The 12426-nt window shown below is 43.4% G+C and overlaps 1 protein-coding gene across 7 annotated transcripts in view; it reads right to left on the reverse strand.

Moving 5' to 3' along the window:
* The window catches only part of fbxo38 (F-box protein 38), a 29065-nt gene that overhangs the window by 14817 nt on the left and 1822 nt on the right, over nt 1–12426 (reverse strand). For 5 of the 7 annotated variants that reach the window (XR_011078601.1, XR_011078603.1, XR_011078602.1 and 2 more), the window contains exons 3-6: nt 12136–12269; nt 6511–6674; nt 875–1040; nt 441–716 (exon numbers count right to left, since the gene is read on the reverse strand). Coding sequence is in view for 4 of the 7 variants with exons in the window: in XM_068594764.1 (XP_068450865.1) it covers nt 441–716; nt 875–1040; nt 6511–6674; nt 12136–12269 (740 nt within the window). In the remaining 3 variants the exon portion in view is untranslated. Of the gene's footprint in view, nt 1–440; nt 717–874; nt 1041–2447; nt 6449–6510; nt 6675–12135; nt 12270–12426 lie in introns of those variants that run through there. The other 2 variants (XM_068594784.1, XM_068594793.1) reach the window with 2 other exon arrangements.

Here is a 12426-nt window from a genome sequence, read left to right on the forward strand (position 1 = left end):
AGTCGGACCTAAACTATTTGAATACTGTGCGACAAAGATGAAAGCAATGTAGTAGTTAACATGCAGTGTGTTACATTCTTTCAATTAAACTTCCATGGGAAGTAGGGATTCACAAAACTCACGACTGAATCAGTTACGGGAAGGATCAGCTGAAATACATATTTATTTTTATTTTTTTGATAACAATTGCCGTTTGCTGATGAGCCATATCGGCTGATGCTGATAATTGTTGTCGTTTTGTAATGTAAAACTTATTATCACACTATGATGGTTAAACTTTGTGATTAATTTGCGATTCACATGCGTAGAAACCTAAGGGGGGTCCGTACGGATAACAGATGTACTACGGTCTGTTACATTACTAATGGGAACAGGACCAATGCATTTTTCTCTTGGAAAAGCAACACATAGGGCGGATTTTAAATACATGATTTCCTCACCTGACCGCCAACTGTCCTCGACTACGTGTTGGATCAGCCCTCCCAGGAAAGGAACTCTCACCAACTCCAGCTGTTCGAGGTTCCGGGCGGATGCTAACCCAGTAACCAGAGGAACATATTTGAGGGAGTTGGTTGGTCCTGCACAGTTCCGCATGACAAAGGTTCTTAGGCTCACACACAGAAAGTCCTTAAATGGCTGTGGTTTGGTGAGACGGACCCACTTCAGATAAAGATGGCGAAGCATGGACACACACGGGATCTCTGGGACATTCACACCTGTAAAAACAAAAACGATGTGAAGTATACTAGTACATCTCAAACTAAACTTGACACAGCACGGCCCTCAGACAGGACCACTTCACCCATGCACCAACAGGATGAAGCTGCTTTACATCCAGTAGTGAGGATTTGTTTTCTGTTGTGGGCCTACTCACCCACTAGATGTAGCGTCTGGATTTTTGCAGTTATGGGGATGGTCAGTTTGTTCTCAGCAGGAATGGGAAAAGCTCCGTTACGGTTACGGAACTTTCCCAGAATATGAACCTGGGGCATGTAGTTCCATATGGCTTCCACCAGCTCCAAGTGGGATGTCTCCACCCCCTGAAATAAGGTCAAATTAGGTTATTTAACCAAAAGGTCCACTTGCAAGTTTTTTTTCCCCCCTTAAATCCTATCTTGCAGTTTTCCTAAGTAGAGTGTGTTTGGTTTAGAAAACAGTAGAAAACGAGGCATCCATCTCGACATACAAAACAACAAATTGTTTCTGTATACTGGACTTGACGGCTTTCGTCACCCGTGGTTTGTTATTAGGATACATTTTAACTCGCTTACAAGAAATGAGCATGTTACATAAGCAAGTTCCTCCAAATCATCACCACAAGACTGGTGAAACATGTCCCAGTTAGTGCAGTCAAAACATTCCTGCATACAGATCACCAATTCTTCTGTCCAGTCTTTTATGTCTTTTATCTGTGCTTTCTCTCTCTTTATCAGTGGCGGTCCGTGGTGTTGGCCATTAGGCCAGCTGTGATCACAGCAACAACAAAAAAAGAGTCACAGACAGACACTCGTACGGTTCGGTTTGCTACACCACGAGCATACGGGGCGAGGATACCGACAGCTCAACATGACCAAAAAAAAGAAGCAGACACTGCGCGTTACTGCCCCTAACTTTTATTGCGCAACGGGGTTTCAGAGCCCTCTGATTCGGGCGTGCGGACTCCTAGGTCCGTGATTTAAGACTGGTGGGGTGGGTTGCCGAGCTCACCTCAGACCCCTGAAGCCCTTTAAGGGCGAATTATACTCTTGCAACTACAACTGCGGCTGGCCACGCAGTCGGATCGACGGACCCGTTTTGGTTTATAGTTCCCGTGCGTTTTCCATACTCCAGAACAGTAGGTGGCACAAAGGCCGGAGAGTCGACCTGCACACCGACGTCCACTGATCTCCCTCCAGGAATTCACCGCTATCTGCGTGTCTTTACGCTCCGTCAGACGGGTTATATAAATGCTCATATTTGCTGACTTCTTCAGCCAAACGTTTTTCAACAGGATTGTGTTTCTGCTATGGCTTTTAAAAATAGCAGTATTATGCTATGAAACCGGAAATGCGAGACTCAGAAAGGATGTGGTTAGTTGACCAATCACTGTCTTGCTGGCTGCGAACAGCTCGCGTAGCTTTGACGGATAGTCAGAAATTTTGTGTGACGCACGTAAAATGGCTGATTTGACTAAGCAAACGGGTCCATGCGTGTCTTGCGTGCTTGCGTCTCTGCGTAAAACCCGAGTATAAATCAGCCTTAAATCAGCCTTTACGTGGGCCGATCCCCGTCCTGGCAACACAACGTCCTTGTGTTCTTCGTTCTGAATGTGTGTTTTATGTGTTTTTACATGAAATTAAACGTTTGAGTGTCGTTTATGACTGAGTGTTCCTCATGCTGCTAGTATAATATACAATGGATCTTCTATATCTTGCCACTTTGTGGATCTTGTTACAGCTACGGCTTACCTGCGATGTCAACGGGGCTGTCCACTGGGAAAGGACACAGTACACCAGAGATGTGCTGCTGCAACTGAACTTTGTGAGCTCAGCTTGTGTGACAGATGTCACATTACAGCTACCAGACATTATTCCAAGAGATTCTCATGAAACCTGCGGTGCAATGAGGGACATGAAGAGGAAGCTGGGTAAAAGAGGAAGCATCAAACTACGCCTAAGGAAACAACAGCTCACCCAGATTCCTCTGCCCTCTGTGATCATGGGGAACGTCCAGTTCCTGAGGAATAAAGTGGACGAACTCCAGGGAAATGTTTAGTTTCAGAAGAACTTCAGAGACTGCTGCTTTATGGCCTTCACTGAGACATGGCTCACTGAGACATGGCTTACTGAGCGCGACCAGTACGCCGACCTGTTCATCAACGGTTTTGGAGCTCCACCTCGTTTGGATCATAAGGCTGAAGATAACAAGAACAACTCTAGGTCACGGACAGACCACGGTCCAGATCTGGACCCAGATGCCATTGTATCCGGACCCTGGACCAATGACCGATTGATAGTTGAGAATTATTAAAAGTTGACACAGCGCTAATATTTTAACTGGCGCAGGTTTTCAGCAGACAAGAAAACACACTGACCAATCACATGCATGTAAATCACATCACATGCATATAAATCACATCATGTGACGCTACTCGGCCAATCAAATATGCATATTCGTGTCAGCATCGTGGCTTAAGTGAGAGACGGGAAAGACGGACGAGAGGCGGAACACTCGGGTAAAGTCCGCAAGTAAGAGAAGTTACTTCACATGGCGGTCCCCAAAATTGAAACATGGACAGGAAGACCAGAGTCTTCTAATGTTTGTTTATTCAATCAGCACCCTAAAAAAAGACTTCTGGGAAGGCTAGCCCGAGATTGGCCCCAGACTGCGCGTGCATCCAGGTCTCTCGCTCTTCTCAGGGGAGAAGAGGCGTGCCAGTACTGCTCTTTACAGAAAACCAGAGAAATACCAGGTAAAACACCTGGTCCCAGATCAGCCAAAATGTTAGCTTGCTGATGGATTATGACTTGCTTGTGTTCTGATGACGCCTTTCACACAGAGGATTACGGAAATTTGGTGAGTGAAATGCTGGCTTTGTAACTTATTTTTTACACGTGCAGTCGTATTTGAAATCATACACAGCGCTACTGCTGCTGCTGCTTATTTGGACAACATGCATTGTTGACGGGTTTAGGCAAGTCGGTCAGTCAGGATCGCGAGCGCTGCGTAACGGTACAATTGCTCCACGGAGTGGCCGCGCCCTTTTCTCTTGTCAAAGTAGTCAAAATAGCTTTGCAGGTCGGTCCACACATCTCGTGTGACCTCCTCCATGCCCGTAATAGCGCGATCATGCTGTGTTTGACCTGAGGCTCCCCGAGGAGTCCAGACATTGGTGATACTGGCGGCGGGGAGAGGGCCCTTCCATGTATTTTAGCCAGGCTATTCTTACATCGAGGAAGACCGGTGAAATGTGATTGGATAAAAAATGCTGTTAAACAGGTCTCAAGAAGCCATGCAAGAAGCCTGAAGGAGCAGAGGAACAGATGACCGCACAGTGCAATGAGAAAGTAAGCTATTAGGGACAAATTATTCTATTACATGTCGTGTATTCGTGAAAAACCATTACCTGATATTTATATATGAGGGGCTCACACTTTAAAACACGTCGTGACCAACTCCTGGACCCCTTTTCCGCCTACAAAGCTAACAGGACTGTATATGACACTGTCAACATGGCCCTCCACTACATCCTGAGCATGTGGAATCCCCAGGAACCTACACCAGGATCCTGTTTGTGGACACACTCATCCTGTCCCTGCTGCATGACAAGCTCTCCCAGCTGCACATGCCCAACTTCACCTGTAAGTGGATCTCAGACTTCCTCCCCATGTGAGGCTGGCGAAACACGTCTCAGCCTCTCGGACATCAGCACCGGTTCCACCCAAGACTGTGTTCTCTCCTCTCTGCTCCCTGTACACCAACAGCTGCACCTCCAGTCACCAATTTGTCAAGCTCATGAGGTCCGCGGATGACACCACCCTAATTGGACTCACCTCTGGTGGGGATGAGTCTGCCTAGAGGTGGGAGACTGACCACCTGGTGACCTGGTGCAGCCAAAACAACCTGGAGCTCAACGCTCTGTAGACAGTGGAGATGGTTGTGGACTTCAGGAAGTACGAAGCCCAACCTGCCCCTCTCATCCATCGTGACTCCCCTGTCGACGCTGTGGAGTCCTTCCGCTTCTTGGGCTTCATCCTAAACCAGGACCTCAAGTGGGAGCTAAACATCAGCTCCAGCACAAAAAAGTCTCAGCAGAGGATGGACTACTGAGGCAACTGAAGAAATGGAATCTGCCAATGACAATGATGGTGCACTTCTACACAGCCATCATTAAGTCCACCCTATGCTCCTCCATCACCGTCTGGCACTCTGCAGTCACTGCCAAAGACAAGGGCAGGCTGCAGTGCATCATCTGTCTGCTGACGGGGTGATTGGCTGCAATCTTCCATTTCTTCAGGACTTGTTCGCTTCAAGGACCCTGAAGCGAGCAAGAAAGATTGTAGCTGACCAGTCTCACCCTGGACATAACCTGTTGGAGTCCCTCCAATCTGGCAGGAGGCTGCGGTCCATCAGGATCAAGACTTCCAGCCACACCAACAGCTTCTTCCCGTCAGCAGCCCGGGTCCCCCACTGACTGACTCTGTCACCCCCAGAAATATTTATTTTCTTGAATTGGTCACTCCTCTGCACATCCTCTCACACTTCAAATTTAAATACACATGTACCTTTAAAAAATATACTTTAACATACACTTTACATTATTGTTATTTGTTTGTCTGAGCACTTTATCTTATACTAAATTTAATATCTATTGCACTGTTGTTGTCATTGATTGTCTCGTCTGATGTCTCATGTTATGCACCTTCCGCCAAAAGAAATTCCTCGATTGTTTAAACATTCCTGGTAAATAAACAATTTCTGATTCTGAAAGCCTACAGCTATACCTTCACCAGTCACCAGACAACACCATCCTCATTGGACTAGTCTCAGGTGGGGATGAGTCCGCGACCAGCTGATGCCCTAAAGAGGTCAAAACAACTTAGAGCTCAACTCTCTAAAGACAGTAGAGATGGTTGTGAACTTCATAAAAGAGAATCTTCCAACCAAATCACCAGGGATTTCCCACTACATGTCATCATTCACCGATTCACACACTGATGGCAGTGGCTAAGGTGCCACCTGCCCATCAGGACTAACCAACATGCCTCCCCGTCGGCACAGCTACGGGAGCAATTTGGGGTTAAGTGTCTTTCTCAAAGACACATTGATGTGGGCTAGCAGAGCCGGCCCTCAGATTGAAGGACGACCCTGCTCACGACTGAGCCACAGTTGCCCAGTCGAGAAGGTGATTGGCTGCTATCTGCCATTCCTTCAGGATCCCGAGGCAGGAAAGGTTGTGGCCGATCCCTCCCACTCTGGACACAGACATATCTCTCTAAAAGGACCAAAATCTCAAACCACATAAACAGTTTGTTCTTGACTGCAGCTGTCATAATTAATAATACTACAGATCCCCCACTTAAAAAAGAAAATGTGTATGCATTTCTTGGACTCCCTACTTTATTTTATGTTTCATGACTTTTGCATTGCGTTTATTGTTTTGCACCAAATCACCAAGAGGAATTTCTATATGTGCAAACTTATTTGGCAGTGAAACAGATAGTAAAACGCATTATGTTATTTATAAGAAGACAACAAAGTCACTGACTGAATGGAACAACCAACTGAAGAGAACCTACAAAGTATCATCAAGAATGCTGATCTTCCAGCTTTTCACTACGCCCTGGAGCAAAAACTGCCAGATTACACAATTGTCACATGCAACAGAATAAGCACTACGGAGGTTGACCAATCAGTGGAATCACATGGTACGACTGTTAGTTGGCTTGAAAACCTGCATGCTATTGTCTCTCTGTGATGTATTAGTGCACCTTGATGCAATTGGATACCGTGCTCACGCAACTTACTGACCAGTATATTGGGACAAGCTTGTAGTGCCTCCAGGACTCCGGGTATACTGAAGGCCTCGTAGCCTCGGACTCGTCTCCTCTCCAGGTATCGAGGGTGGAGGCCATATAGCTGCTCCAGATCTGGCATTTTCTTCAAAAGGAGCAGAAAGCTGCTGTCTGTAAAGCCTACCACAGAAAACACAATGAACTCAATCAGATTATTTTCTCGATACGTCTGTGCTTTTTACAAAGGGCACAAAGGTGTGTATTCAATAGTCAAAAACCCCTCTGGAATAAGCTCCTGATGTACACCGGTCGTAAATGCACTCATCAGTACAATACTGTCACAACCCCTGCTCTACCACATCAACTAATCCTAATCATCTGCCATCAGACCTCTACAGCTAGTCCAGAAAGCTGCTCAACAGCCAGTGTTCGACCTCCCCAAAGCCCCTTTCACACTAACCCAATTTCAAATCATATATTTTCGGCAGCCTACATCATTGGATTGTAATTATTGATCGACTGTGTTTTAGATCATTCACAACTGTAGACACTGTTTACAAGACTTGGCATTCTTTTTTGGCAACCGGTAATAATTCTCTTCACAATCATGCAGTTTATGTTTAGACTATTTGCCCACGGTTACAATCCTATAGGTCACCTTTGCTAATAACACGCTCTTTGCAGACAAACAACTACTATGCCGACAAACCAGTATTACAGGTAAAACCCCTGCCACCAACATTTACACCAAAAGTTCTGGTCAAGCCTTTCCAAGAGGAGCAAGCAGGGGGAACAAATGCAAACATGTAAGAGTACAATATCTACCACTGAGATGTAGTGGACAAGTTACATGAAATGGACATAATCAACTGAAGTACCTACAAATTGTACTAAAGTAGAAGGGCTGGGCAAAGTTGAAAAAAATTAATTAATTGCATAATTTTTCTGCGATTAATTGCATTATGTGCAAATTCAAAAATGAAGTAAAATATAGTGTATTGCACGCTTTTATTTTAAAGCAATGTTATCAAAACAATATAACAGGCACTCTGGAGCAACAGCAAGTTAACATGCATACATTTATAAATCTTTTTTCTTTTTTTTTCTGAACAGGCACTGTTCAGTAGTAAGGGTGCCTGTGAGGGACAAACCACTCCTTCTTTGGTCCATGCTCAGTCTGTTGCTTACCTTAAAGATGTTTTTTAAAGACCAGCAACTGATTCACTTTATACAAAAGCAATAAGTGCTTTTCATATTTTCCAGTTCAGTTTTTCTTCCTCAGTGAGAAGAGTGGATCAGACAGGAGCTTTGCGCATGCGCGATTAACTTAAAATCTGGACATGGAGCCTGCCGGTGTGTGAGAGCTTTGTCGATGCTTTTGACGAAGCTGCTCATTGCAGCAGCGCTGCTCGTTGAGAACAGAAGCTACATTACAATACTTGCTTTCACATCAGGCCTTAAATCATCAACACGGAAGCGCATGCGCAAATTAAAAGCAATGTCGTAGTATTTCATTCATAGCGCGCATCTTATTTATTTTTCATGTTTGATTGACCTCACGCGAGCAGGACTGGATGAGTCGCAAGTGAACTATGCCGTCTGGAGAGATTTAAACCAATAAGCCCCTCGCAAATAAAAAAACAACAACATGCAGTTAACGCATGATCAAATAGTTAACGCCGTTAAATTTGCGTTAATTTGCCCAGCCCGAATTTCTAGTCTTCCGACCACTCAAAGTACTTCAAGTCAACCTCATTCATACAAACATTCATACATTGCTGAGGCTGCCATGCGAAATGCGGACCTGTCCATCAGGATCCAAACTAATCATTCACACACCGACGGCCCAGCCTTAGGAAATTAGTTGGTGTTCACTTTCTTGCCCAAGGACACTTTGAACTGGACTAGAGGGGCCGTAGATGAAACTACCAATTAGGGGATGACCAACTCTACCTCTTGAAGTCAGGGCAGCAGAGTCCCTGTCCATCTTTCACCACATGCTAAAAAACACCTTTTTATGCAGCACATCCACCTGAACATTGAACTTGGCTGCGTTTCCCAGATTTGTTAAGACGCTCTTAAGCAGCGCTAGGGTTGCAATGGGGCGGAAAGTGTCCGGTAAATTTCCGGAAACTTTCCACGGGAATTTTGAAAAAATAAAATTTGCCTACATTTTTTTTCAAAAGCATATAACAGGAAACTTAAATGTAGTTGAGAACAAGACTATGTACGCCGAGCTCAGCTGGACCCAGAATGCAGCTGGTAGGGAACATCGTCTGCAGAAACATAAACGTAAACATAAAACATTCTGTTGTTTTTGACGTTTTTGTCATCAGTGTTGCGTCTGAATGTTTCAGTCCAATGCCTGGCAAGTGAGAGAGCGCCGAGTTGCGTGGAGGCCAAGAGCGGTATTGCAGACAGATAGAGATTTCAATTACAGCTGCAACATATTGAAAAAAATAACTGAACTAGTTCATTTTTTGGAGCTGTGAACTTAGTTCAAAATTTTGAATTGTGGACTTTGAACTAAACTAGTTCATGTAGGTCCAGGAAGAAAGCATTTAGACCTGAAAGGATTCAGGGGAAAACACAAAAAAAAAGAAATTTGTGTTGGGGGGTGGTGATCATACGGAATACACCTTTTTTTTTATTCAACGTTCATGTTTTCGTTGTTCGATAAAAGAATAAAGTTCGACTCACAAAATGTCAAAAAGGTCAAAAATGAAATTTTTAAAAGTTGTATTATCAATGTTTGCGTGCATGTCTGTTTATGACAAGGTAAATACAGTTAAATTACCCCAAAATTTCCAGTTTATTCCTGTTAATTCCCGTTTATCCCTGTGGAAAGTTTCCAACTTTGAATATTCCCGGAATTTTGCAACCCTGAGCAGCGCTCTAAGAGCGCTGTGAAAGAAGGACGTGTTTCCCAGAGTCGTTCTTAGCTTAAGACGCTCTTTCACTGAGAAGCGAACGAAGATCAGTCTGACCCTCTCTTAACAGCCTTCTTAGCGACTTAACGCTCACTGCAGCCGCGTCAGGGAAAGTTATATCAGACATTAAAAGGAATACTTAAACCATGCGTAATGATGAATGTGTGGCCACAGCTGCAGAACACTGACGCAAGAAAAATAATAGCATAAAAAGAAAAATAACAATATAAAAATAAAGAATTGCCCATGTGTTCCTGTAGCTACATAAATAAAATGAATCAGCATTACTATCACTCATTACGTTCTCACACACATTCGGCATCTGCATATGAGTTTACGTTAGCTATAAAAACAGTAACAACCCTGTGGTATTTCACAGATATCAGGGAAACTGTTAGGTGTAATTGAACTCGCGTGGAACCTCATCAAGAGAGGTTTCAAGACGTTGCTGAAGTCCACGCATGAGAGACACCATAGCTGCAATACGGCATTTTCTCGCTGCTAACCAACCAGCATCACCGTGCGCATTACGAAGATTTGGCTTTGGGGAATCATTTATTAAATGGGTTAAGATTTTGTACACTGCACCTACAGTCACGGTTATCATCAATGGACAAACTTCAAAAACATTCACACTGTACAGAGGGACTATGCAAGGATGCCCACTCTCTCCCCTCTTTTCACAATTTTTATTGAACCATTAGCTGCAGCGATTTGTCAGAACACCCATATAAAAAGGAATTCAAACACTTAACACCCATCACAAGATTAGCCTCTATGCAGACGATATATTGCTCTTTCCTACAAAACCCATACTCATCATTACAGGAAACTATCAAAGTAATTGAATCATTCTCTAATATATCTGACTACACTATTAACTGGAACAAATCATCCATCCTTCCACTAGAGTATAACAGTTGGGATGGGGCAGCCCATGCACCACCTATCCCTTTTTGCACTGGTGTCATCACTTATTTAGGAATAAATAATTCCCCCAGGCTGTCAGACCTGTTCACACTCAACTTCATTCCGCTACTTAAAACAATAACTGACGAGCTCCTCCGATGGATGAACCTACCACTTTCACTTATGGGCAGAATCGCTACAGTTAAAATGACAATACTTCCTAAAATAAATTATCTATTCACAATGATCCCATCCCAGCCACTCCTGGTTTAAATCTCTTGACTCAATAATCACACAATTCCACTGGAAAAATAAAAACAAAGAATTAAACTGGCAACTTTACAAAAAAAACAAAAACACAAGGAGGTCTTGAAGCCCCTCATTTTTTCCACTACTCACTAGCAAATCAACCTCAATATATTATTAAATGGATTCACCCCTGCCAATCAGATCACACATGGTTAGCTATAGAACAGCCATTTTGTAAGGACATTCAGATTTCAGACCTTCCTTTTCTCAGCCAGTCAATCAAACGCCATCCTTGATTCAAAACACTAACAATAGCAGAAACTCTGACAGCCTGGTGGAAATTCCACAAAATTACAAACATCACTTTTGCACCTTCAAATTTTACTCCTATATGGAACAATCCCGACTTTCTAAGCCACAATAAACCTCTGTATCTCCACACATAGTCCACTAAAGGTATCACTCATTTGAAACACATCTTCACTAACAACACCCTGGTTCCATTTCCCCATTTGGTTTAGAAGTATGGCATCGGGAACAATCACTTTTCTGGAATATCTGCAAATCAAATCATCTATTCAATCCAAACTTACAATTAATACAATATAAAATACTTCACAGAATTCACTATACTGGGCACAAAATGTTTAAAATGGGATTCACATCATACATCTGTCCATATTGCACTCTAAATAGTTTGGATAGCTACATTCATGCCACCTGGCACTGAACACCAGTTCAACACTTTTGGGAAAAAAAAACTGAGTCACTATCTGTCTTCCTGGGCTGCCTCATCTCTTTATACACCTTCACTGTCTGTCTTCCTGGGCTGCCTCATCTCTTTATCCCCTTCACTGTGCCTGCTAGGAGACATCACAAACATACATCTAAACAAAACTAGCCGCCAATTACTCCTCGTGGCCCTAACTATCGCCAAGAAAACTATCCTCTTGAACTGGAAATTAAGGAATAACATACACATCACACACTGGAAAAATGTAATGATTCAACACATCTCAATGGAAAATCAAACCTCCTCCGTCATTTACAATACAGAACACCACTCCATCTGGTCATCCTTCACTCTGTTTTTACAAACATGAGACCACCCATTCTATTAATACTCACATTTTTCTTTTTAGCCTGAAACCCACGTACATGCATTTTTGCATACATATCAATCTATCCCCAACTATTAACAAACAAACACACGCACACACTTTCTTTTCTCTCACGGACAAACACCATACTTATATACACTAAATATATGATGTCTTGTTGGACTGTATCTCACTGTTTTGTTGTCTTGTTGATGTTATGTCTATGTATTGTTTTTGTTCTGTTTGTGCAATAAAAATTTTTTTTTTAAAAAGAAGCTTCTTTGGCGAGATCTTTAGAAGGCAGTTAAGAACGCGACTGGGAAACACTGGTATCTTAGCGCTCTTTCTTAGCCGAACCCTTCTTTCGAGCCTTCTTAAGTCCTTAAGAACGATCGAATCTAGGAAACGCGGCCCTGGTGCGTTAGCTAGAGATGGCCCTGGTTGTGCACTTACCTGAAGGCATGTACTCCCACCAGCGACCAGCACACAGATCCACTACCTTGACCACTCGCAGATAGAGTGTCACAGCTTCCCGAAGCTTTCTGGACAGACACTCCATACACATGATGTCCTTCATGGGAAGGTACCTACAAAACAATGTTCAAACTTTCAAAACTGTTTGCACCTTAGACCAAGGTCTAACTCTTATTTATGTAAAGTCAACCATTGTGTGCGCACACGCACACGCACACACACACACACACAGTACCTTGACTCTTCAGGTATATTAGACAATTATATTCA

This window comes from Clinocottus analis, unplaced genomic scaffold (assembly GCF_023055335.1).
Source record: "Clinocottus analis isolate CAN_PGR_092001 unplaced genomic scaffold, fCliAna1.0.p SCAF_10, whole genome shotgun sequence".
Taxonomy (NCBI): domain Eukaryota; kingdom Metazoa; phylum Chordata; class Actinopteri; order Perciformes; family Cottidae; genus Clinocottus; species Clinocottus analis.